Genomic DNA, 25,373 nt, shown 5'->3' with positions numbered 1-25,373 from the left:
ATACATAGATGATGGGGTTTCCCACTCCTGGTTTCTATTGATAATGGGATTCATTGAATCTGTTTCTGGACTTGTTCTGTTCTCTGCTGTTTTCCAAATAGATTTGACAGACTATTGCGCCATAAAGGCTTTGTTTTCCGATGGTAGATGGGGATATTTGACTGTCGAAAGGATATGAGGTGAGATTCTATTTTACAGTCCATGTTATGTAATGTCCTAGTTATGCTGTATTAAGTGTAATGTATGTTTATGTGGGATTTTATGTAACATAGTCCATATAATAGCCTAGTCATGCTGTAATGTATGTTTATGTGGGATTCTATGTGACATAGTCCATATTATAGCCTAGTCATGTTGTAATGTATGTTTATGTGGGATTCTATGTGACATAGTCCATATTATAGCCTAGTCATGCTGTAATGTTTATATGTGGGATTATATGTGACATAGTCCATATAATAGCCTATAGGCCTATGTTTATCAGGCCAAAAGAATAAATTTACAGTACAACTTCCAAGAAGTTTTCAAATGAGATGAGGATTTTCTCATAATTCATTGAGAGTGAATTAAAAAGAATTGCCAAGGGTAACTGAACCGCTTCCCTTTCAGTTGCTAATCATTAATCAGTGGGTCATGTGAGACGCCAGCACGATGTCTGAAGATTACTTTAAGACGCTGGGACTTCAATGGGGGGCAACTGATGAAGAGGTGAATAAGGCTTTCAAGAAACATGCCAGGACTTGGCACCCAGACAAAAACGACTCAATCAGAGCACAAATAAAGTATGAAGAACTCACAAAGGCGAAGGATGTCTTGACCAATCCCCTGAAACGCCGCAAGTGGGAGCATGAGTTTTTACGTCGACACGGGGCCAGGCCAGAGACAACATTGACTGGTCATGGTTTAGAAGTTGCCCTAAGACCTGATGAGACAGTCTCTTGCGTTGATGATGACAGTTCATTTGACGATTCTTTCTCTTGGAGTTCATGGGCAAAAACTGAGGACTTTGAGAAAAAGCCTGAACAAAGTACATCGAGTGGAAGAGCGGCGAAGTTTGAGGCAAAACCAAGCTATGATTCATTTCTCGGTTCCCTGAGTACCCCACGTGACTCTAGTGGTGCTACATCAAGCCAATCAGGTATTGGTTCCTTGAGTACCCCACGTGCCTCAAGTAGTGGTGCTACATCTAGCCAATCAGGTATTGGTGCCTTTGGTGCCCAACGCGGTGCAGGGATGTCCTACGCAGACCCCAAAACAAGTAGTTATATACCTTCTGCTGCATCAGACTTGAGCCGTTCCAAATCTAGCAATTCTCACTCCAACAAAGCAAAACTTAAAGAAATGGATACCTTGTCGTCTGCATTGTCAAATCTCACTGTCAAACCGAAATCTAGCGGTTCCCAGTTTCCCAAAGCAGAGTCGAATTCCAGCAGTTCCTCAACTGCTGGCTTAGCAAGTGCTTTCAAATCCAGTGGTGCGCAGGTTTCTGATACAAAAGTTAAATCGAATGGAACCTTGCCTGCTGCTTCCCCAAGAGTCTCGAGTCGACCAACATCTGGTCATGTTCAGTCTAAAACCAAACCGAGCAATTCCTCTGTTGAACCCAGTTTTAAGTCACAGGAATCGTGGTCGAAATTTGTGGAAAACATCTTCAGTCGTTCGACAGACCCAAAGATAAGTTCCACTGGTGAAGCGCCGACCAACTTTTTCACACCCTGCAAGGCCGCTACTGTTGAAACATCATGTCGTGCCAAATCTAGCAGTTCGAACATCTTGGTTCCTTCCCGGCCAGCCTTCATGAACACTGATGATGAAGAACTTGGCCTTGATCGCCGACAGAAGAAGAGTACCCAGGTGTCTAAAAAGGGACCTGGTAAGTATCCCCCAAGATATATACTTCGCCTTCTGGCTATAGAAGGCAATATTTGAGAGCATCCTGAGATTCAGACTTTTTTTACTCCAATACGTCCATAATATCCAGAGGCGGAATTTAATATTAAATTTGATATGATATAATAAACCCCCATCATGAATGCGATGGCTCATTAAATTTTCAATCATAGTTCTTCGCTACCAGCAATGAAGGTTCATGGGATTACTGTTGAATCGTTTTGATTTCCAGCTGCACACCACGAGGTGCTAAAACTGGTTGAAATGGGCTTCCCTTTAGAGGCTTGTAAGAAGGCCGTTCATGTCACGGAACATACTGGGCCAGAGACAGCAGTGCAGTGGTTACTGGAACATGCCGAAGATGCTGGTTTGTATGACTTGTCTTTCGACAGAAGAACATGCTCTCATGCTTACTATAAAAATAAAGGCATTTTAGCTTTTGAAAATCCTTTTTTGGCTGCCAACACAATTATGTACACTTTAAAGTTTCTTTAGGAGAATTAAAAATCTCAAGGTTTTTCGAAAGCTCCAGAATCTTTAGGGTGTGCATATTTGTGCAAGCCAAAAAACATTTATTATCAAAAATACCAGTATCTTTCCTTTGAATTACCCACAACTATTATACTTTGATTTTAAAAGCTTTGAATAACCTGGAGTACATTGTATGGGTAAAAATGTCCAATCTAATATACGTATTCTTTCAGATTTTGGCTCTCCATTTGAAGAGCCTGTTATGAAACCGTCTCCTCCAGGAAATGCTTCAGATGACGAAGATGTCACCATGCTAATGGCACTGGGATTCACCCGGGCCATGGTCATGCATGCCCTCAAGGCAACGGACAGTGACACTGACTCTGATCAGGAACAGACGTTGGAATGTGACTTCATCGATGACAAAGAACCAAAGGACGTTGGTAGAGCGACGAACGATGCTCGACGAAAACCAAAGGATGTTAGAAGAGGGCAGATGGCTGTTGAACGGGTGAGAATAGCTCGTCCCCAAATAGAGGCCAGAAATACTAGTGAGTATAATAGAAGGGGTTCCTGGTGTCCTGGTGTCCCATTATAAGAAAGACACCATCCTACGTCCTGTGGGTCAATGTCAGCAAATCCCGACAGTCAGGCAATTTCAGGAAATCGCGACGCAATTTTCCCCCCCAAATTTTCCCAAATCCCGCTAGTCTAACCCAACTTCCTGGATGTTTTTCGGCCTATCTCGGTGTCCCAAAAAGCCCTTCCGAATCACTCGTATTATAACTTCCATAGTTTTTCCTCATTTAGGAATACTTTTGGAGATAATCCTTTCCAATTTTAACCACTTCGTTCTTTGACTATGTTGAGGCATAGGTATGGAGATGTTTTACTTATCCCCGAAAACATATATGATATTTTTGAGTTTCAGATGACAAGCCATGGCAAGGGGAAGGTTTGGTTCGTGAGCCAGATCTTGATGCCAAATTTCTTCAAGAACTGGAGAGAAAGAGAGATAAGGATTTTTACAGACAGATGCAGGACATCAGGCGAAAGTTGCCAATTTATAAGGAAGCACGGGTAGGATTTTGAAAATAATCTAAAACAATTTCCTTAATTCACCCTCATTTACTGTGTAATTCATTTCTTAATGTTAGCCTTTCTCGAGCGAGACGACTCACCTGCTAAGAAAATGATCGGGTTTGGCCCGAAGAGGAAAGGTTATCATGTATAAACTGACTGTCATCTGGCAATTTACAGTCAAACATAAATTGACTGTAATCTGAAAATGGGACATCGGGCCCAACATAAATTGACTGTATTCTGAGAACGGGACATCAGGCCCAACATAAATTGACTGTAATCTGAAAACGGGACATCAGACCCAACATAAATTGACTGTAATCTGAGAACGGGACATCAGGCCCAACATAAATTGACTGTAATCTGAGAACGGGAATTGGGCCCGACTGACATGAAAATGATGCCGTGGAATCATTGATATTTCTGCTAAGTAAGTGTTTATTGTCTTGTTGCAGAATATTTGCCAAACGATCGAAGACAATCAGGTGACAGTCATAAAAGGCGAGACAGGTTGCGGCAAGACAACTCAAGTTCCTCAGTTCATCTTGGACGACTTCATCAGCAGAGGTCAAGGATCTCTCTGTCGTATCGTTTGCACTCAACCAAAGAGAATCAGCGCTATCACTGTAAGTTGGCTGAGAGGCTGGGTTAGATATGACAGGGAATTATTGCTAAAGAGACCATGCCTTTGGTTGTGACCATTGCCCAAAGCTCTGAAAAGTATGCTTTCGAAACCACGGAGAAACGTTGACTCAAAGAGTTCGATGGACAAACAAGAGCGGGTGTGGCGATTTAACTGAGGTCGAGCCAGAGTCTGAATCGTCAAACCAAGGATTTGACTACCAACAAAGAGGTCATTGGGGAAGTGGAAGATGGGGAGATTATATCAGAGTTTACAATTGTTATATTTATTTTTTCTCCTACTTGAAGGTGGGGCGTCGAGTAGCCCATGAAAGAAATGAAAGGTGTGGCGGTGTTACTCATTCCGTTGGATACCAGATTCGGTTGGAATCGTAAGTACTATACTACATGTAGTATTTATCTTTTAAGGGTGGGAGAAGGGGTTGGCTTGAATGGAAGGTTTTTTTCACGGGCTGACTGGCGGATCGACATTCGTTAACATATGGATACAAAGAAGTTGCGAAAAAGTGCAGAGTTAAAAGCAGTGAAGAAGAAATTTCATGCATGCGTATGAAAATGAAGAGCGTGAACTTTTACGTTCTACGTGTAATTGATGATTCTGTTGAATTTGCCTATTCTTCTACACTCTAAGAAATATTTTACTATTAATAGTAAAATAGTATTATTTAATGGATTAATATTTACGTTATATACGTTCATTATTTTCAGGGAAAGGCCAAGGCCGAAAGCCTCGATCCTTTTCTGTACAACAGGAATAGTCCTAAAGTGGCTGGAAAATGATCGGTAAGTGATTTAAGCATACTTTTTCATTGTTCGTAGAATGGAAACTCGATGACTTTATAACTTAATCTGGCCCATCGAGCCATGCCTATTTATTACTCCCTTTAATAAATTTTCTCATCTGATATTGCAGAGACCTTTCCAGTTTTTCCCACCTTATCCTGGACGAGGTTCATGAGCGGGATCTCCGCACCGATTTCCTTCTCATCATTATGAAGGAAGTCTTGCGCAGAAGACGCAATCTGAAACTGGTTCTCATGAGCGCTACGCTAAATGCTCAGCAGTTTGCTGATTACTATCGAACCCGGGCAGGTAAATATCGAAGGAAACAATTTTCTTGCAATATACGATTTTCAGACCACGGCTTTACTGTGTTGAAAATTTCACTAGCTGGCCATCGTATGAAACGTGAAAAAATCGGAACATATCCATTTCCCTAGATCTAAAGTGCGGTAAGATTTCATTTTCCACCCTAATTTCATTGAGTTGGGACTTGAGTCTTCTATGTTACTTTCTGTCTACATTCCCAGGTGGTTGCTGCCCAATGCTGAATATTCCTGGGCGGACATTTCCTGTTGAGGAATTCTTTCTCGAAGACGTTGTGGAACTAACCACGTACGTATGGAGTGCTTTGGTGTACTTTGGTATACAGACGCATGCATGAGTTTTTCATTAATTTTGAGACCGCTGAAAGTCACATTAGGTAGGCTTATAACTGCCAACTACCTTGCTTTAGATATGCCTGAAACTCATGATCAATCCCCCCCTTGACACTAAAAAAAGTATGACTTGCAAATGTCTTGATGATGCAGGTACAGACCAAAGAAGTCCTATCAAGGGCGAGGGATAAACCATGACAGAACACGGTTTGAGAAATGGCTTTCGAACCTCGACACATTTCAGTAAGTAGGCTTACATTCGGCAGTATTTTTTAGGGTGAATCCTTCCAGTCGTTGCTATTTCATATTGAGAATCGAATTCGTTGGTTGCAGATGAAGAGCAATCGGCGCCAGACTGACCACAATAGAAGCTGATCAGTGTCTGCCTAGTTTTTTAGTTGCCCATCAGTAGCAAACGAAATTAGGTTTTGTAAATTGGTGTAGATCATTTAACAAAATAACTTTAAAGAATAACTTCTATGCTTCGCCTGTGCCATTTCAGATATTCTAATCAAACAAAAGATGTTGTGAAATCAGTCTACAATGACCGCTACATTGACATGGACCTAGTCGCCACTCTTGTCCGCCACATCTCCACAAATAAACCAGCTGGGGCCATCCTTGTCTTTATGCCTGGGATGGAGGAAATAAACGCCCTCAGTGACAAGTTATCCCAGCAAGAACTCTTCAGATCAGAGAAAGCGTTCCGGATTCTACAGTTACATGGCTCGCTGATGTCGACCGAAGAGCAGCAGAGGGTCTTTGATCCCGCACCAGATGGTGTGAGGAAAATCGTCATATCGACCAACATTGCTGAGACGAGGTCAGCGAACTTTGTTTGTTTTTAGCTCACCTCTTAGCAGAGGTGAGCTTATCCCATACCGTGGCGTCCGTCGTCCGTCGTCGTCGTCGTCGTCGTCGTCGTCGTCGTCGTCGTCGTCGTCGTCGTCCGTCGTCCGTTAGCAGGGCACGTTTCGTAACTGTTAGAGCTATTGAGTTGAAACTTGGTACACATGTACCCTTATGTAATGACACCTTGGAGACCAAGTTTCGGTCCGATTCGTTTCATGGTTTGGCCACCAGGGGGCCAAACGTTAAAAGTGAAAATATGCAATATCTCCCTTAATAGTAGTCGGGAAATTTTGAAAAAAATATGGTAGGTACTTCTAGCAAAGGTGCATCATATATCCTCCGGGTTTTTGATTTGACCTCCTTTTCAAGGTCACAAAGGTAAAATGGTGTAAATTGGCCGTTAGGATGTAACGATGGCACGTTTCTAAATTGCAATGACTATTGATACCAAATTTGGTACACATTTACCCCTTAGTCAGGTGATCTCAGGGACCGAAGTTTGGTCCAATATGATTCACCACTTGACCACCAGGGGGCAAAATCCAAAAACCTTAAAAATGTGATTATTCCTTAACTTCTTGCCCGATTGCCACCAATTTGATATCATGGGTACATCTTACCACCATACAGTATATGTCACACAGGTTTTTAATTTGACCTTCTTGTCAAGGTCACAGAGGTCAAATGGCGTAAATTCGCCGTCAGGCCGTAACTATGGCACGTTTCTTAACTGCAATGACTATTGATCACAAATTAAGTACACATGTACCCCTTGGTCAGGCGATCTTAGGTACCGAAGTTTGGTGCGATCTGATTTGCCGTTTGGCCTCTAGGGAGGGGGCCAAATCCTAAATTCTTCAAAATGCCATTATTCCTAGTAATGACTTGCCCGATTGGCACCAATTTTATATCATAGGTACATCTAATTCTAACAACCATTCTATGTGTCACCCGGGTCTTCTTTGATTTGACCTACTTTTCAAGGTCACAGAGGTCGAATGTACTGTAAATTGGCCATTTTGGGGAAATTGTAATTGCTTGGACCTACATCAAACCTAACACTACATGACACAATACCATGCTCTTTATCCATCTTTCCTCCACATGAGGTGAGCACAATGGCCCTGGCCATTTCATTTTATCCTATTTCGGGAAAATTGTTGCATCTTATTGGTGAAATTTCTAATCCGTTGACATCTCCTGTAGTTTCTTTACAGGCTTTCGTCAATAATCCGTTTATCTCTCAATTTACATGACTAGGAGTTTTTCCTTTGAATCTCGTTTAAATTCCCAGTTCTACTTGCACGCCTAGAGCAGTGACGACACCTAAAGCACTGTAGGCGTTCCAACTCAAATCTTCCTCGCGTACGATAAAAAGTACTTCTCGACATATTTCTTTACCAAGTGTCTTAATGGAAACAAGCACTGACACCTATCATTACCCAATTAGCTAAGACCAATGACGTGTCTATCATCATCAAGAGCTATCCTTGCTATCCTGTGACGTCTAATAAGTTCGCTACCAGTGAAAATTTGGTAGGTAGTAAAACCATACTCTAGTCACGTGTACCATTGGATGACATTTTTATATTCCTGTCATTAATTTCATAGTTGATTTGCTTCACTTCAGCATAACCATGGATGATGTAGTCTACGTCATCGACTGTGGGAAGCTGAAGCTGAAGAACTTCGATGCCAGGAAGAACATTTCCACCTTACAAGCGGAGTGGAATAGCAAGGCTAATTCTCAGCAGAGGAAGGGAAGGGCAGGGAGGTACGATTAGGAGGCCCCTTCACTAATAGGGCATTCTCTATACCTCAATTTCCTCAACAATTTGGAGTGTTATCAATGCTATAAAACAGCAGACGTAGGTGCTTAGGTTTGAAACAACTAAGAAGTGTATTGTCGACTTGAAGCATCATTTATAGGGAATTATTGCTCAGTGATTGTTATTTGCAAAGTCGGACTAACTTTCTAACTTCTAATTCGCTGTAATTGTCATTTTAAAGTTGATTATTTTGTTCTTAGAGTCAAACCTGGCCTCTGTTATCACCTCTATACGCGGCATCAACACGAAAGGCTCGTCGATCAGCACAAGCCAGAGATGCTTCGCCTAAGATTAGAGGAGATTTGTCTTCAGATAAAAGTATGTTTCACGAAAAGTGATGGTGTTGATGACTTTAGATCCTTTTCACCAGGATCGTCGCTTGGATATCTCGCGCACGGTGTTGCTCTACAGTTTTTTGCTGCCCTAGTTGGAGGTATTCCGTTATGCCATAAACCCTGTCCCAGTAATATGCGCACAGGAGCTGCCCAACAACAGACCAAATGAGAAGGCCTTTCTTCAGTCTCAATGGCGATACAAAGCATTGAGATAATGTTCTTCGATACAACCGATTCGGCCTTGAGCAACCTTTTAACTCTATGCAATAACAGATACATGTATAATGTCAGCATTTTCCAACCTTGCAGTTGCTGAACATATCACAGGGGAGGATCACAGAGTTTTTTCAGCAGGCCATGGACACAGTCCCTCAAAAGTCTGTTGAGAGATCCGTTGAACTCCTAAAAAAGCTGGTACGTCTAATGCTACACTGAAGGTGGAAAGAGTTACAGAGTTTATGAACCGGCCGTCCTGGGCAAACAGAGTCTAACAACTTGACTATGACTCCCCCGATGTTAGCATGTTCACTTAGGAAGTAGGCAGTATCGAGTGAAATGGCCAGAGAAGTCTGGATGGGTACCGACCTGTGTTATTGTATTGGCCTTCTGAATCAGTCGTTAGCACAGCAGCGATTCCTACGAGGATGCAATCAAAAACGAAGTAACTGCTCTCTGTTCCATGGCGAGCTCGCGCAAAGCTCCTGACTTGCCTTTTTAATGAAGAGTATCTTGTTCCAGAATGCCCTCGACGCCAACGAAGAGCTTACCCCTCTTGGCTACCACCTCGCCCGGCTGCCAGTCGACCCACACATCGGAAAGATGATCCTTTTGGGAGCATTGCTTGGATGTTTGGACCCGATCCTCACGATTGCAGCTAGCCTCGATTACAAGTCGCCATTCTTTGCTCCGAGGGTAGGCTGATTATCAAGATATTTCATATTGCCCAGGGCAGTAATTTTACCCAAATACTGATCTGCTGATACTATAAGGATATACGTTAATTGGTTTGTGTGTTAATGTGAAAGTCAACGTAACCACATTGAATTTTCTCCCCTCGAATTATTAAACCGTTGATTTCCTGGGTAATACTAATTTCAATTGACTCTGAAAATTGTATGTTGGCCCTCTTTTTAAACTCATTTAAAGAAGAAGCAAGAAGAAGCAAATGAGAAGATGAGAAAGATTGCAGACAATACATGCAGTGACCACCTCATGTTCGTCAATGCCTTCAACGGTTGGCAAGAGGCGAGGAGGCGAGGGGATGAACGCGAATATTGCTGGGATAACTTCCTCTCCAAGGAAACTCTGCAGGTGAGATGAATGCAGTAAACATATTAAGCCTATCACTAGATTACAATATATATACCAAGAGACAATAGCATCCCGCGAAGTTACTATTTATAGCTCACAAGGTCATTTGCATAAGATATTGATGACGTTTTAGTCACGTGACAGTCGGACATCGACACTTATTTCTACGCATTTGAGCTTATTTCAAAGTCAATTATCTTTGACCCTGCATTGTTTTTAGCATGAATGATACAATAGAGTCAGAGAGAGAAATATTCAGAACAATTATGTAGTATTTCTAACACTCGGACATGTGCCAGATTGAATCTAACTGCCCTAGTTAGACAGCCTGAATCCATTACGAAACCGCATGTTTGTCCGACATTGCCTGTAATTTAGCGATGGGGAAATAGAGGGCAGCAGCTGCAGTGACGTCATCTTCGCGGAATGCTATTAACCTCATGTTTGTCAAAACGTTCAACGGTTAGCAAAGGTTAACAGGGGATGAACGTAAATTTTGCTGAGATAACGTCCTATTCCTACATTTGTCAATGATAAGAAGTTGTAAAGGATAGGGTAATAGTGAATGTAACTGGGATAACTTCTCTCAAAAAATTGTGAATTGCGGCCAATGTCCTCTGCTAAAATCTCTGCCTGGACATTTTTTGGCGCTAGGGGGACTGTGGTACTTCCAATGCCCTTTTTCATCGTAGCCTAAAGCACATAAATGATCCTTCCATGAGCGTTCATCTACGGACAGAATTCCCTTACCCTCACCCGTACCTTTCCGTAAAAATTGCTTTTATCTTCAGACCATAAATAAAAATAAACAACACTTGGCCGACTACGTCTATGACCTTGGATTCATCTCTGAGAAGTCGCCATCGGATGAGGCAGCAAACATCAACTCAGAGAACAAGATGCTTCTTCGGGCTGTACTGTGTGCTGGGCTTTACCCAAACGTTGGGATGATAGTCACAAACCAACTTGTACTAGGCGTAGTGTAAGTCCCATTCTGATTATCTTAAACTTTAAATGATTGGTACTTCCCGAAATAGCGCTAATGTCATTTTGATACCATTCTTTAGAAGCCAAGTTGCAAACAAACAGCGCTATGATCATCCTGAGATCAGGCTATTTAACATCTATGTGGCCCAAATCCCCTCCCCTTTGAGCTGGTTATCGGAGTCGTATGGACTTCATGAAAGAACTACGCCATCGCCATCTTCAGGGCAAGGTAGGAACTGGAAAGACCTCTTCTTGTCTTTTCAGTTCGTACATTGCCCTGAAGATGGCGATGGCGTAGTTCTTTCATGAAGTCCATACGACTCCGATAACCAGTTCAAAGAGGGGGGGATTTGGGCCACTTGGATCTACGTGGTTCGGCGTTGAAGGTGGTAACTCCTATACGTCATGCGAAGTATATTGAAAACCACTGGTTCAGACCAGTTGAAAATAACGAGTGGCACTGGCAGACCCGCGAACCCGCGAACCCACGACCTTCCGATCAGCCCTCGGACGTTCTTCAACTTAGCCTCCACGCTTTCGGCGTTCCAAATTGTATCTGTCACCTCTCGTCACCTGAGAGTTTGACCCCCAGAACCCCTGGTTACCATTGTACATTTCCTTGTTTCTTTCAGCGCCCACTATTTCAAGATCGAAACGGCACAGGGTGAAGTTAACCTGCACCCCAAGTCTGTGAATAATGGTCAACATCTGGACTACAAATTCCTGGTCTACTACCAGAAGATGTACACGTCAAAGGTTTGTGGAGTTATAATATCAAATTTGATGCTTTCTACAAGTGACCGGCGATATCGTTTCGAAATTTCACGTACATCGTGAAGATGTAGCTCGCGGCAAAAAACTGAAAAAGTAAAGTACAAGACGTCACATACAAATTGTGAGTTCAGTTGTACTTGTTTATGATGCTTCCTCTGAGGACGCCATCTGTGATGTCACCAACATTACTGACTCTGGCACTCGAGGATGCAGTTGGTCAAACTATTGTGTGTATTCCAGGTGTTCATCCACGATTGCACAGCCATCAGCCATGTCCCTTTGTTGCTGTTCGCATTGGACTTCGAAGTGAAAGAAAAGGCTAATGGAAAGTGCAGCATGGTAATAGACTCGTTCATCAACATTGGTGCTTCGCGTGAAACAGCACGGCAATTTAAGGTAGGCGTTTGTGTCAGATGCGGAGGGGGATGTCCGGTATCAAATGAAGCAATAGTCTCTGGGAAAACGTCCAAGGCCTACGCCGTTCGTTAAAATGTGGAATTTGTACTGAATTGAATGCGAATCCTGAGAGTACATGGAATTGGTGAAATTTGCTGCTCATCATTGGAAACTGTGGCGAAGACTGAATGACTGGGCAATGAAATGTTCTTCAATCTTTTTATTATTCAGGCTCTTCACCAGGAATTCTTTGAAGTTCTAGACGAGAAATTCGAAAATCCACAGCCAACAGACTGGTCCCCGAACTGTAGAGAGGGCCGAGTGATGCTTGCCATCTTACGCCAGATATCGGGTCGACAGGAAAAGTAGACAGGAGTGGTGTTTTGCGGTGCCGCGGAATTGTTGACTTTCCGGGGTGTCGATCACGTGGCCAAGTTTCTTCCCTCAGATGACGGGAGGTTGGGGCACGTCGCTAAGACGTATTCCCCGGAGCAAAGATGGTAACACCTACTATCAGAAACTCTGACGTTGCGAAGACCACCATGGCCAGTGGAATACTTAAAAGCCAAGAAGAGTCCAGGCCATTGTATATAATTTGTGTATTTATTTCAATTGTCTTGATATCAAATACTGAATCCTACGATCCATGTTACAGTTGTTGTCAAAATGTGCCAAATATAGCCGATGAAACTTAAAGTTACCCATTTCTTTGGCAATCATTCTATTTATGGCCGATGGCGATTGCTTCGCATGCATGTTATATAAGTGCCATATATAAGCTTCATGTTCTTCCATACGGTGGGGACCATTGCTACAGTTATTGTTGTGCTGGTAGAGTCGATCCCATGGACTGTTCTTTGTTATTGAGGGGTGTCAGCAAGTCCACATACCAACGCGCTGCGGTGTAACCGTATATTGAACTAACCGCATGGAAGATGGACATTGGAAAGGACAACCCTGAATAACAAAATAGACTCTCCTCTCTGGTGATATCATAACAAGCGTACGATTGTCCACAGTGATAATGTGGTTCTTGAAACGGTCATTCTCACGGCACAACAGTGTCACATGTAGGCATGTTACTTTCTTTTCAATGCAATAAAAAAGGCCATGAACACCTTTGCTCAGCTATTTCAGTGGTGTTTCGTTTTTCGTGTTGTTTTTTAAAAGAAAATTATTATTCGGCCGACTGTCGTGTCTTGACTGAGATTTTCTGCGCTATTGACCCGACTACAATATAATGTTCCCAAAGCCGCCACTAGGGATAGTGAGCGGGAAGCGAGGGGAAACAATGGCGGCGGATGTAGGTCAAGCGGGCCATACATACTATTCTCCCTTCTCACTCCTGCTTCTGTTCGAGGACCTTTTCTCCTACTACACCTCAGACCAAGTTCTGGTGTTGTAGTTTGGTTGCCCAGCGGAGAGGTGGGCAACCTTGTCAGCAGACTTGCGCCGGACGGCCGGGTGAATAGTACCAAATTCCTTCACTCGAGACACGACGGCGTCGGGTCGAGTGAAGAATTTCAGTATTGGTCACCCGACCGTCGTGTACACAGGACCGATTTCCTTCACTCGAGATCCGACGGTCGGGTCAACAAGACCGATTTCCTTCAATGTAGATCCGACGGTCGGGTAAATAATACCGGTCTTTTTAAAATTGTTCCAAAGACAATAGTTTGAAAGGCAGAACTATCATATTGCCATGGTTGTTGCATCAATTTGAAGTATCGGCGACGACGAGCGAAGTTTGACAAAAATACAATGTAACAAAAAAACTGGAATATTTCATACAGATTTAATGTTAGGATAACCGTAGAGTACAAGACAATAAAACAATGAAAAGCAGGCAAGATAAAATGTAAAATGGTCATTTAACATAAAACCAACAAAGAGCAGATCAATCCACCGACCAAAAATTACAAGTAAAAGGTACTTGGTCCAGAGGTTCGATGATAGTCCAGACTTTACTATATGGAATTGGCGAAATACAAAGAAAATGTGAGACTGCACAACGAATTATTGAAACGGGACATGTATATCGCTAACTGTAAATCCGTGAGAATTTTATATAAATTCTTGGTCCGTGTTAAAACATTATCTCAATTGATGATAATAATCATATATTCTTTAAAATAAACTATGCGTATATCTACATAAGGCAGCTGTTCTAAATAATCACAATGACATATTATTGATTAATGCTGAATTTTCATTGCTTTCAAACCTTTATAGGCCTGGCTTGTTGCATTTTCAATCTTATAGGGCGTTGACGGAAAACAGTCCCCAAACCTCCTTTGGCAGTAACAGCAGCCCCTGGTGAGTTATCGAGCAATAGAATAGTGAAGCTTTTGCAGAAGGGCCGGACAGGGCGTGGACGGAAAATCGTCCTGATCAAAGTTATGACAGCAATACAGCAGACGCCCAATTCCCTCATAAGACAACATCGATATTGAGGCTCTAGCTATGGGACCAGGTGATCAAAGCTATAGGTTCAGTTTTGGAAAGGCAGCGGCGAACCCTGCTTTCGTGGCAGGACCAACGCCTTATGGCGGAAAGGCTGTCCGCCAATATCAAGACCCGTTAAAAACTGTATCGAGGTAATGAAACAGCGAAAATCCAACAGTCAGCTTCTCTTTTGATGCATTGGAGCCTTATAAATTATCAGTATCTACAAAAGATTATATGCAAGTGTAATTTACAATATTTTGCTAAAAAGCTACTTGGTATAAAACTGACATTGCAGAGCACTCCAGCCTAGCTCCGCGTAGGACGGAATATAACATTCGACTGTTTTCGCCGTCAAAAACATTGACGTCACTGGTCTCGCACAAAAGGACGAAACCATCATTAACTTCCATAAAAATGCTTTATACAAGTACTAATCTTCTGGATGCATCCATTTTTGCAAGAACGTTACGGTCTCTTATCCAAAACTTCGTTCAATAGTTCAAGTATAATAACGTCATGACGAGCATATCACGTGACTGCGCGGCCAGGAAGGATCGTTTGACCACCCGGTTAACTAGTGCATATCTGTTTAGAACGCAGTCTTGTCATCGTTGTCTGCAGCGTATCCGGGGTTGACGGTGCCTTCCTTGCTGTCAACCTGGAAATTAATAAATAAGAAATGAGATTGCGACCTAGGGATACAGTAGAGCACCGAATCAGCAGAACACAGCGCTGCAACTTAGAAACCAACACACCAAGAAAACAAAGATGGCCACTTGGCAGCCATATTGGATGTTCATGACGAAAATGAATAAATGTACTTACTCCTCCCATTGGCACCATTCCGCCGTCCCTCTCTGCCTTGTAGGCCTCTATGTCCGTAGTGTACATTGGAACCCAGTCGATAAGTTTCCTGTGCTTGAGTAGAGCAGGACCCCAGCCACGTGTTGGGTAGACCAGGCTTTTGCAGCGCTACAAAGGAAAGCAAATTATTTTAAAGTCGTTAACTATTTTAAAAGGTCAACGCAAATGTTTGTGATGAAATGTGTTTTGAACCGATCAAACCGACTTGACAGATATTGCGGCGAAAATCCTCGGAAAAGTAAGAAACTAGGCCAGGCCAATCAATCGAAACCAGGCCCTTGAGACGTCTTCAGAGAGGATTCACAAAAGATCAAACGAAGGGACGAAACAATGCCGGTTCTAGACGTTATGGCTTCAGGCACCGTTCTTTCCCATTGTTCTGGGAACTTTCTCCAAATATCGCTTACACACCGGCATCTTCAGATCAACGTGTATCACTTACATCGCCGCAGCTTCCCTTCCTGCAGCAGATTAACTGCACGATGGGCGTGATGATCAGACCGCAGATGACTGAAAACGTCATCAACCAACCAAGAGCCTGGGCCCACGTTGGGTAGATGTACCAATCATATTTCAGAGGTGTGTACCGCACCCAGGAGAACACCATGATGAAAAGCACACCTGGAACGAGAGCGGTTCATTGATATCAAAGAAAGGTAACCTCGTTTATCAATTTTTGACAGGGTTCTGTTGCCGTCTGCTCATCCTTGGATTCTGGATTTTGATACTACTACCACGTTTGAAATATTGAGAAGCGGCCGGAGTATATTGAAACCCCTGGTTATGTCAGGATGCCGTCTGCTAAGAATGGGATGAACTGATCTTTATGGTGTCGTCTGCTAAGAATTCGATACGTCCAGCCTCACCATAAGGATACCGAGTACACTTCGTCTCCTCACTTATCTAGGACTCTAGAGGAGAGACATTGTGCGGTACGACGGTGTTATGACCCTCTCAATTCATGTTCACAATTCACAGTGGCTGTCAAGCGGTCAGCTTCATTGACATACCAGCGGATACTCTACGCCTCTGCTCAAACACTTACCGAGAGGGGTAATGAAACACCAGCAGACAGCCCACCACCACGAGATCGGCAACCATGGGATACAGCCGCAGAATTTGTTTCCGAGCATGACGCCGATGTCCTTGCGGAATCGGAGGAAACCGTAGACCCAGGCGATGGACATGCATTCACACAGCGAGATCAGTAGCACATTCCAGCCGCCAGAGTATTCATCCATTAGTTGTAGCAGCCAGGCTCCACCCTGCAATGAAGAACATGCACAATACATGTTGAGTAAGAACACGAAGAATACACGGAATACACGAAATTGATATCCGATCACGGAAAATGATGCTGATACTTCGGAAGATTATACGAGATCTCTGAGAATGTTATCAGATGTCGGAAAATGATACAAGAGAAAGAAAAATGATGTCCGAATCACTGACCACTGACATCAAATCTCGGGAAATGATGCCAAAGATCTCGAAATCACTTGAAATGCTGAAGTTCAAAGGAATACGAAACTATCGTTCAGCACTCAACTGAAAACCTTTGAAGTTTTTTCTGGTCAAAATCCGCTTTCCAAAACCTGGGATTGAGGAAATACGTACGTTGGTACACATGGTCAACCCAAGCAAGTACATGATTACACTGGTACCGAGGATGACAATGGTCTTTCTTGGTCGGAGCGTATCGGGCCACTTGTCGACGAAGGCGGTGGTGACGGTCTCTACCAGGGCAAACTGCGAGTCGAGACCCAAGGTCAACAGCATGACGAAGAAGAGAATGGCCCATAGGGTAGGTAGGGGCATTCGAACCACTGCTTCGGGATAGACGATAAAGGCGAGGCCAACACCTAAAAGAAGGAGGTATGTGCTTTTAGGTGATGTGGAAATGGAACAGCAACCGGAGTGTGGAACAGCAACCGGAATGTGGAAATACAACTGTTCAAACAGAAACCGTACTGGACAATATGCCAGTTTGCCATTTCATTATTTCTATCCATGTCAAATTGGTTTCAGCGTTCTCTCCCATTATTATAAGATCGAACAGGATCGGGATAAGCTCACTTTAAGCAGTATGCATGCGAGTATTATGAGGATGTTCTTACCACTACTGGCCACCTTGTCGACTGTTGTGCCCAGCTGTCCTGCCAAGAAGCCAAGGAGCGAAAAGATTACGAATCCGGCGTAGAAACTGGTCAAACAGTTACCCAGGGAAACAATCAACGAGTCTCTGAAGCAGACGAGAAAGAACTTAGCATCGATTAATGTTCAAAGTGGCCAATGCTACTCATTCCCTTCAGCAATGTCGAAAAAGGTTTCACGAAAACCGCATCTATGCATTCACGCATACGATACCCCGAAATGTCAGTAGTCATTCGAGAACAGTCTAAACATTTCGTGAAGTTGCCTAATGTCTTCACTGAGTTTTGGTCAAAATGCTTTCGGTAATAATAAGTGTTTCAGAAGCTGAACATACCTGAGAGCGTCGGTATGGAACCTATTGTAACTAGCAAGAGTGATCAAGCCTCCCCACGAGGCGGAGAGAGAGAAGAAGATCTGCACGGCGGCATCCTTCCATACTCCCGCGTCTTTTAGCCTATCTAAGTCGGGATTCAGGTAGAATCTGATGCCGTCTGCCATGTTGGGAAGGGTCAGGCCCCGGACGAGGAGAATGGTCAACACGATGTAGGGGAAGGTGGCAGTGAAGTAGACAACCTGGAAGAGAAGGGGATTTTTGAGGGGGGGGGGGGACTATAGCCAGGAGCTGGGGGTCCACATAGTCGAGTTATGGCGTGTAGTTGTTGGTATCATACCCCTACCACACAGACGAGTGTCGATGTTTACGCATGGCTCTGAAAACAACAGAATTTCTCTGGGCGAATTGGAGAAGTCTCCTAAACTGCTTGTGATTCGCCATCAGTATTAGGCGCTGTGTCTAACTGGTTGCATCATCTTACAAAGCCTGACAAAACCCTACCTTTCCGGACGACTTCACACCCTTGATCAGGGAGAAGAAAACAATGATCCAACCGAGAAGCAGACATAGCGCTAGTTCCCATCGGATTGGTCCAAGGTCGTGCAGTCCTTCGCTGTACTTCCTGCCGAGCGCTCGGCCGTAGAGGTACTCCTCAGCTGGGAGGATCCTCTTCAGGCCCACCTCCTCCAGCTGGGTCTCGTTCCAGATGCCGAAGGTCATGCTGCCGTTGTAGCAAATACCATCTGTGATGTTGGCCATGAAGCCTGGTCCATTGTCTGTGCAGTTTTTTTTGCTGGTCACTTCACTCAGGAATGTCGAACAAACTGAAATGACGAAGGGATACCAGTATTATGGACAGAGAGAATAGATGGAACAAACACAATAGTGTCTGAATTATACCACAGAGAAGTCCAATGGCGACGTCATCAGAATTCGTTGGTATGATATACCGATAACCCTCATTGGTGCCCAATCGTAGAGGCACGCAACAAGCGTGTGGGGAGAGCGGGTGGCAAAAAAGAACGACAAAGAGAAAGAAAGCTGGCAAAGAGAAAAAAAGAAGCGTTTAAAGTTGAGGAGCAAGGTCATTGTAATATATTTCAATCTGAACCCAGAGGGCTCTTGTACTTACGTCGATCAGCGCCATCTATCAGATCACAGCTCGACCACGGCAACTCCGACGTGAACGAGGCGAACATGTAGAAGAGGGACCAGGCGATTATCATGTTGTAGTAGATCGCGACAAGACCGGACACGATGACCATGGCCACGCCTACACCAGTGAACATCGGGGCGAAGCTCCAGCAGGTGAAGGGACCACTGCTTGTGAACTGTCCAAGGGACAACTCGAGGAAGAAGATGGGAATCCCTACGAACACCAACATGATGCAGTAGGGGATGAAGAAGGCACCTGGAAGATGATATAGAAAATCGGAAAGTGTGAGGTCGGTGGTAATTTCTCATAAGCAGCTACGGAACCACCATCACCATCGTCTTCACCATCGTCATCGCTTCGTGTAATCCGATAATGCCCATATGACCATACAGGCAGGTTTCGCAAGCCTTGCGACGAGTACGAGAACGTTTTAGTATTGGAACACGAGAAGCTGCGAGCTGTTTAACTTGCTTCATGCAGCTTCACACCCGTTGACCTTGACCTATGCCGTTGACCTTGACCTATGACCTTGACAGTTGACCTACCTCCTCCATTCCTGTAACAGAGGTACGGGAAACGCCAGACGTTGCCGAGACCGACGGCATAACCTAAACAGGACAGCAAGAAGTCGAAACGGCCCGTCCAGTTGCCTCGATCCTCATTCTCGTCCATGGAGAAATCCACCGTGCCATCATCGACATCTGACTGTACATGCTGGAAGAGACAAGACCGCGTTGTAGGTTTTGAGTTTCAAGTTTTCGTCTTTTTCCAGATTTTGGTTAGTCGGTTTTGGCAGCCTCCAAAAACGAAAACGCATAACCCATTGTACGACATCATCTGTACCACACGCACCCAAAAAGAATCTCTAGAACAGGTGTCTCCTACACTCTGGACGCAGTGTACCGGCCTCGTCAATAAGGAGACCAGATTAGGATGACCCAATATGCTGTCCAGGGAGTCTACCATCTCCCTGTTACAGAGTAAACGGTGTACATGCATGTCCATAGGAATCTGGAGACGTTTGATGCTTTTCATTGATTATGAATGCAGCAACTTACTTTTGCTTTTTTTCCCTGGTACACCTGAAAAGATAAAATGTGTGGAGTGTGTTTAGAAAAAGTAACAGGGATTGCGTAATGATTCGACGCCGTTCTAATGCTCATAACGGCAAAGATGAGAGTCAAGATACCAAATGACTGATGTACAGAAACTGCTCTTTCTGAAACCTTCGTGGCCAAGATATCTCCAGCTCATTCAACTGGCACTGAAAAGGTAACTACAGCTAAAAAGACAACCCGATGGTATTTAATTCGAATCTTTGTAGTATACTTTCTTAATAATCTCAACGAATGAGAATTTAACGCCGAGGTAAAGCAAGAAGAGCATTATTGGAATCTATTCTACATAAGAGATTTAGATTTGGTCTTGCATGTGTGATTCAATCAATCATTACTCAGGCCCAATTAGGCTTATATCATAGGGTACATCATACATACCACGAAACAGCGACACACTCTAATAACTTCTTGAACGAGTCTTTTTATGACGAATCTCATAACTCATATATTGTGCTCCATTCTTAGAATATATAGATCGGTAGCATTGAGTGATAGGCATTGAGGTCGACCCCTTCTTACTATATCTTTTGAAAAGTTGAATGGCCGGTAGGCGCTCTGTTCTGGCCTACAATATATACTATGCTGGTGATAGGTGTAGATCAGAGCAGTAAGCTACATGTATATCCTATCCTTTATTGGGATCTTTCGTGTCCCCAATTCGTAGCAGTGTCGATTTTGATCCAGTGAGCTTTTTCTGTCCTAGTTCAAAGGCCTTACACTTCCTGTGTAATTTTATATTTTATCGCCCCTGGCTTTAAAAGGACAGATTCGGCGTTTCTTGCTTCAAGATGCAAAAGAAATCACCGTATTCTTACTCACTAAAAAGTGCGCAAAATACGTTTTGACAGTTCGAAAATACAATGAAAACATGTCTTCCAAACCAGAACTCATCCGCCTTGATAGAAAGGTTCAGACAATGGACTTCTGTGGATGACAACATCGCCACGAACCAATAAAGCGTCAATCAAGACAAAGGTCTTGGTAAAATTCCTCCTATAAACACAAGCCAAAGTCGCATTGTTCTAAATCTTAATTGTTGAGGCGGAAATACCTGGGCGGGTTGCCGAGGGCTGTCCCATTCCAGTGTACACACGTAGGAAATGGAAATAAACTTGACAAAGAGTGGCAATCCAATAAAGTTGGAATTTGAAAAGTCCGTTGTCGGCAGCATTAGCAGGTTCCGCAACTACATGGACACCAAGGCGAAGTTTGATGAAGATTGGAGCCTTGTCGAACAAATTCATTCAAAATGTCACAAGTTTAGTTGTGGAAGAATTCACGGGACGAGTGTGCCTTTAATGAAATGGGCGTAGACAGATCACTAGGATTTCGAAAGACCACCAAGATTACCCTTGAATAAAGATTAGCCGAAGTTCACAATGACCCGATGGAAAGTAGAGTCGCTTTCCTAAATACAAAAGAATACTTTTCTAAATACAAAAGAATACTTTTAACACTGACCCTTGTCAAAGCTTAATCCTTTATACCTGCATAGACTTTGAAAATTGTCAATAAGGGCTCGAGACAACAAAAGCAAAAGGGCCTACAAATTCAATTTGTGATTTATAAGCTTTGACGCAACCTTCTTTGAACTCGAAATCCGATGCATAAGCCTTTTTGTAAACAAATATACTTTTAGTTTTGTATTACCATTCACAGCTGCGTCGACCTATCGTTGATAACAGACGTGTCTTTGCTGTAGGAAGCTCGGTACATATTCAGCGCGAGAATGCGTAGCTATTGGCCTCTTTCTTCAGTTTAAAACCTTGTGTTTGTTGTTGTGTTGGCACCAGCGCAAAACGCGTACCTGCCTGTATGATAGATCTATTTGTAACAGGCACATCTAGATTACACTCCGGACACCTTGGACCGGCCTCGTCCTGTCGCCCGGTACGAGGAGATCCGATAGGATGACGCAGTGGACTGCCCCGGGAGTCTACATCAATCAGCTAAATAGCGTCGGTGCCGTTTCGCCCATGAAATAATATGTCAACCCTCCTGGATGTGGTGTCTTGTCATAAGTGTTTCGGACTCCCAACTCTGTCAAACATGAACGCCTCTAAATCTCAGACTCAATGGTCAACACAGCAATCTGTGACAATTGATGCCGTAATTTTGTGAAAGACAGTTGACCACCAAAACCGCACACAATGCAAAAGGGGTACAAAATAACCAACGCCTTGTTATTAGGCGGCTTTGTGAGGGTTTGTGAGACAAATGATTAGATAGACAGATGATATCTAAGAATGCATCTACGATGTCCATTTGGAAAGAATCTTTTCAGGAGGCTTTGTGGACGATGGGCAATTGGATTGTGGTGTCTCCAGATTGAACACTCCGTTTGTATTATTTGACCGCTTGTCGAACTTGCCCGAGGCAGACATACATGTGCAATATTATTCATCATCACTTCGTCAGGCGTGCAATGTTGGTTTTTTGCCAAAACAAACATTGTCCAACTTTGTTGAGAGAAAAAATAAGCTAGGGAATATATGTGGATCATGAAGGGGCAAAATAATGCTGTAGATTTATTCATTCATAGGTCGAAGAATTGTTTTTCAGTATACATGTATATATATATGATTTTTTTTTTCGGTGATAGCGGGTTCTATTTGGACGAGTTGATGGTAAAAGTCCTACTGGCACTGCAAACATTGCTCTGTGTCGCCCTTGGGAGCTCTACTCGCCACGAATGACGCTTGCGTCGAGACGTCTCCACGTGTGTTACAATACTGATGTGACAGCGGTTGGTTTGGAGCAATAACCGCCAAACAATCAATTTCAGAGTACATGGTCAACACTCCAAAGCCATGGAGTCGACAAGGAAGTTTATAGAAGTATTTGTTTTTCCCCACCAGTAAACAGGGCTACTCTACTTATGAAGTATCCAAGGCCTTATGCGCCGACTACTCAGACAAAGTACTTGTGAAAAACACCGATCAACGTCAACATGGTGGATAGATACCCGATATTACAGAACGGCCCATGCCGGAGGATAAAGGTTTTGTGGTCAAAACGACAAGACAGACAATAGACAAAATCCAAAGACACGCCCTTTCTTTGTCTTGTTCGCGCGGCGAGTAGCGCGTCCACTGCATCGACATTATGCAGCTTCTGCAAGACGCCGTGTAAATGTATTTATCAAAGTTTTCTTTGAAAATGCCCTCGATTTCTCTTATGCGCGGTTGGCCTTGCTTCTCGGCTTTCGTTGAGACAGGGAGTTGTTATATTATTACAACATTCTGGCCGACACTTGATAAACCGGAAATTGCTATAGAAATTGCGATCACGACACCTAGAAACCTTTATCAGGTTTCTCCGAACACGAACTGGAGTTTGAAACGGAGGGTTAAATTTGTTCAAGCAAACACACAGGCCTGAAAGCTACCCCGGAAAATGCCAGCTATTTGACCATGTTGAAACTGGTGAAAGGTGGATTTCTAGGTTTACTCACCGGTCTTTTCAGAAGTTCGTCCACCTTTCTTTCCACCCGTCTCATATCACCATCCAAGCATTCCAGCCGAACCTCATAGATAGCGTCCCCCATGGCGACAAAGTCTAAAGAAGTTTATAAAACTTCTCCAGTCCGAACAAAATGCACTGTAAACTAGATTTAATTCGAATTTTCCGTCATTCGTTTTCGAAAAGTGGACGCCTTCTTGGCACTGTGGAACGAGCCGGGAGATTGTCAAGACGAACCCAGCCCTGCTTTATAATACCCGGAATAGAGAGTCATTAGCATAAGAAAGAGCGTTCTACCTGGGTGAGACGCGAACAGGTTTGCGAACAACACAGGCTATACCGAAATTGGTGGCTTGCATTGGAACTAACTTATTCCCCCTTGTTCGTCATTAAAGGCATTCAAGTATGTTGGTCAACCATGACTATCTCCTTTGTCCCTCCACCATAAGGCCTAGTTTCCCCTTATGACATCACTATTTTGGACACTCAGCGCCCCATTTCTGGAAAGGTGTATACCCGCGCTTATTGGTTGATCCGAAAGGTGAATATTCTTGCACATTTTAAAACGACTAGGCCTACTGTAGACGAATCGTCAGTCATTTTCAAATATGTATTAGAGAAAACTAGGCCTTTTTGTTGACAAAGACTGGAGCAAGAATAAGAAGATTGCGGCATTGGGCCGTTGAATTCTTTGTAACTCCCCTTCTCTATATTTAGTTCGAAGCCATTCCTTAACTGCTATTTTGAATGATATAACCTGATACATTAGATCAGATAAATGTCTCCATGGCTCAATATAGTTCTCAAGTAATTGAATATTTCAGCCTGAACTCCTTGTCAATTTCAAATCCTGAGACATGACATCCACATTTTAAAAGGAAAAGTTAGTTTCATTTTCGACGTCTTAGGCCGAAGTTACATAGACCTCATTCGTTCATTTACCACGAGTCACTTTCCGGGTTTTTCTTTCATTCCTCGGTGAATGCACGCCACAAGGCCGTGCTTTTTCAGGGGAACGAAAGCAAAAGGGGAAAATGAGTCCTGGGAATTGAACGAATGAGGTCTATGTAACTTCGGCCTTATGGGAAAGGAAATTATGTCTTTTATTGTACGGTCCGTGGAATAGAGATTTCTATTTTTCGTTTCAAGGGCGCAAGACTTGACCACTCTCCCATGTTTCTATCAGTGGCCATTACCTATCATTTCTGGTTGTTATCAAAGTTCCATCTTATCTACTGCTTGTTAGTTCTGTATTTCACAGAGGCCTTTGTTGTATGTCACAATAGTCATCACTCAAAGCGCAAAACGTCAAAACAAAGAAAGAAAACGATCTCTTCTCTGGACCTAATAATGATTTTTGTCACCAAGTATTCTTAGACCGACGGATGTCTACTCTAATGCTTTAAAGGAACCATGGCCTCCAATCATCTTCAGCTTTAGAGCTTTTCACTCGACCCTTACCGAGCTTAGTGATATGTGCAAGGGGAGGAGCATGCAACTGACAGACTGACTGGCAACTCGGGCATGGACATGGCGTTTGTATCCTGAGGAAATCAGGGGTTAATGTTCGTCTTTCACTGAGAACGACTAAGGCATTTCATCCGTTTTATTTCTATTACACTACTGGGTGGCCCAGAAATATTTTCCCTCACACCATGGATACACAACATAATTCTATTGCGAGAGGGAAAATAATTCTGGGTCACCCTGTAGAAGGGGTCCATCTTCGCGGTAATTTCAAAATTCTACTTTTTCCCGCCCTGATCTCAGTTTTACCGATTACGAACAGATGGCGACACCATCTAATCAATTAATTTCCGAATGCGTC

At 43.4% G+C, this 25,373-nt stretch overlaps 2 protein-coding genes across 3 annotated transcripts; one reads left to right on the top strand and one right to left on the bottom strand.

Moving 5' to 3' along the window:
* Nucleotides 1–60: 60 nt before the first annotated feature.
* Nucleotides 61–13,150, top strand: LOC135494711 (ATP-dependent DNA/RNA helicase DHX36-like). Of its 2 annotated transcripts, XM_064782952.1 has the most exons (22): nt 61–179; nt 610–1,138; nt 1,199–1,873; nt 2,123–2,257; nt 2,595–2,912; nt 3,293–3,441; nt 3,900–4,070; nt 4,375–4,457; nt 4,795–4,869; nt 5,000–5,178; nt 5,397–5,481; nt 5,679–5,768; nt 6,028–6,348; nt 8,008–8,151; nt 8,407–8,524; nt 8,851–8,955; nt 9,280–9,453; nt 9,688–9,852; nt 10,644–10,834; nt 11,472–11,595; nt 11,854–12,009; nt 12,241–13,150. In XM_064782952.1, exons 2-22 carry the CDS (start codon nt 652–654, stop codon nt 12,376–12,378), a joined length of 4,083 nt encoding a protein of 1,360 aa, XP_064639022.1. In that variant the 5' UTR covers nt 61–179; nt 610–651; the 3' UTR covers nt 12,379–13,150. The 2 variants fall into 2 exon arrangements, with proteins under 2 accessions (XP_064639022.1, XP_064639021.1); XM_064782951.1 differs by having other exon boundaries at nt 610–1,873.
* A 640-nt stretch (nt 13,151–13,790) lies between these two features.
* Nucleotides 13,791–23,783, bottom strand: LOC135494675 (sodium-dependent proline transporter-like). Its single transcript, XM_064782874.1, has 12 exons — nt 23,538–23,783; nt 20,024–20,047; nt 19,511–19,679; nt 18,942–19,220; nt 18,311–18,633; nt 17,810–18,048; nt 17,439–17,563; nt 16,939–17,183; nt 16,367–16,586; nt 15,764–15,942; nt 15,283–15,429; nt 13,791–15,115 (listed from the first exon to the last, which is right to left on the bottom strand). Exons 1-12 carry the CDS (start codon nt 23,628–23,630, stop codon nt 15,047–15,049), a joined length of 2,112 nt encoding a protein of 703 aa, XP_064638944.1. The 5' UTR covers nt 23,631–23,783; the 3' UTR covers nt 13,791–15,046.
* Between the last annotated feature and the right edge of the window lie 1,590 nt (nt 23,784–25,373).

This window comes from Lineus longissimus, chromosome 10 (genome assembly GCF_910592395.1).
Source record: "Lineus longissimus chromosome 10, tnLinLong1.2, whole genome shotgun sequence".
Taxonomy (NCBI): Eukaryota; Metazoa; Nemertea; class Pilidiophora; order Heteronemertea; family Lineidae; genus Lineus; species Lineus longissimus.
Note: the sequence above shows the minus strand (reverse complement) of the source record. Positions and strands in the feature narration are given on the sequence as shown.

What these genes read in the sequence shown, in the direction of transcription:
- LOC135494675 (XM_064782874.1), bottom strand. Translation starts at nt 23,630, where the DNA reads ATGGGGGACGCTATCTATGAGGTTCGGCTGGAATGCTTGGATGGTGAT. An exon ending in GATAGATGGCGCTGATCGAC is followed by an intron (nt 18,634 to 18,941) that starts GTAAGTACAAGA and finishes TCGTCATTTCAG; the next exon opens with TTTGTTCGACATTCCTGAGT. An exon ending in GGTTGACCATGTGTACCAAC is followed by an intron (nt 16,587 to 16,938) that starts GTACGTATTTCC and finishes TCTTCATTGCAG; the next exon opens with GGTGGAGCCTGGCTGCTACA.
- LOC135494711 (XM_064782951.1), top strand. Translation starts at nt 652, where the DNA reads ATGTCTGAAGATTACTTTAAGACGCTGGGACTTCAATGGGGGGCAACT. An exon ending in CGCCATTCTTTGCTCCGAGG is followed by an intron (nt 9,454 to 9,687) that starts GTAGGCTGATTA and finishes ACTCATTTAAAG; the next exon opens with AAGAAGCAAGAAGAAGCAAA. An exon ending in AAACAGCACGGCAATTTAAG is followed by an intron (nt 12,010 to 12,240) that starts GTAGGCGTTTGT and finishes TTTATTATTCAG; the next exon opens with GCTCTTCACCAGGAATTCTT.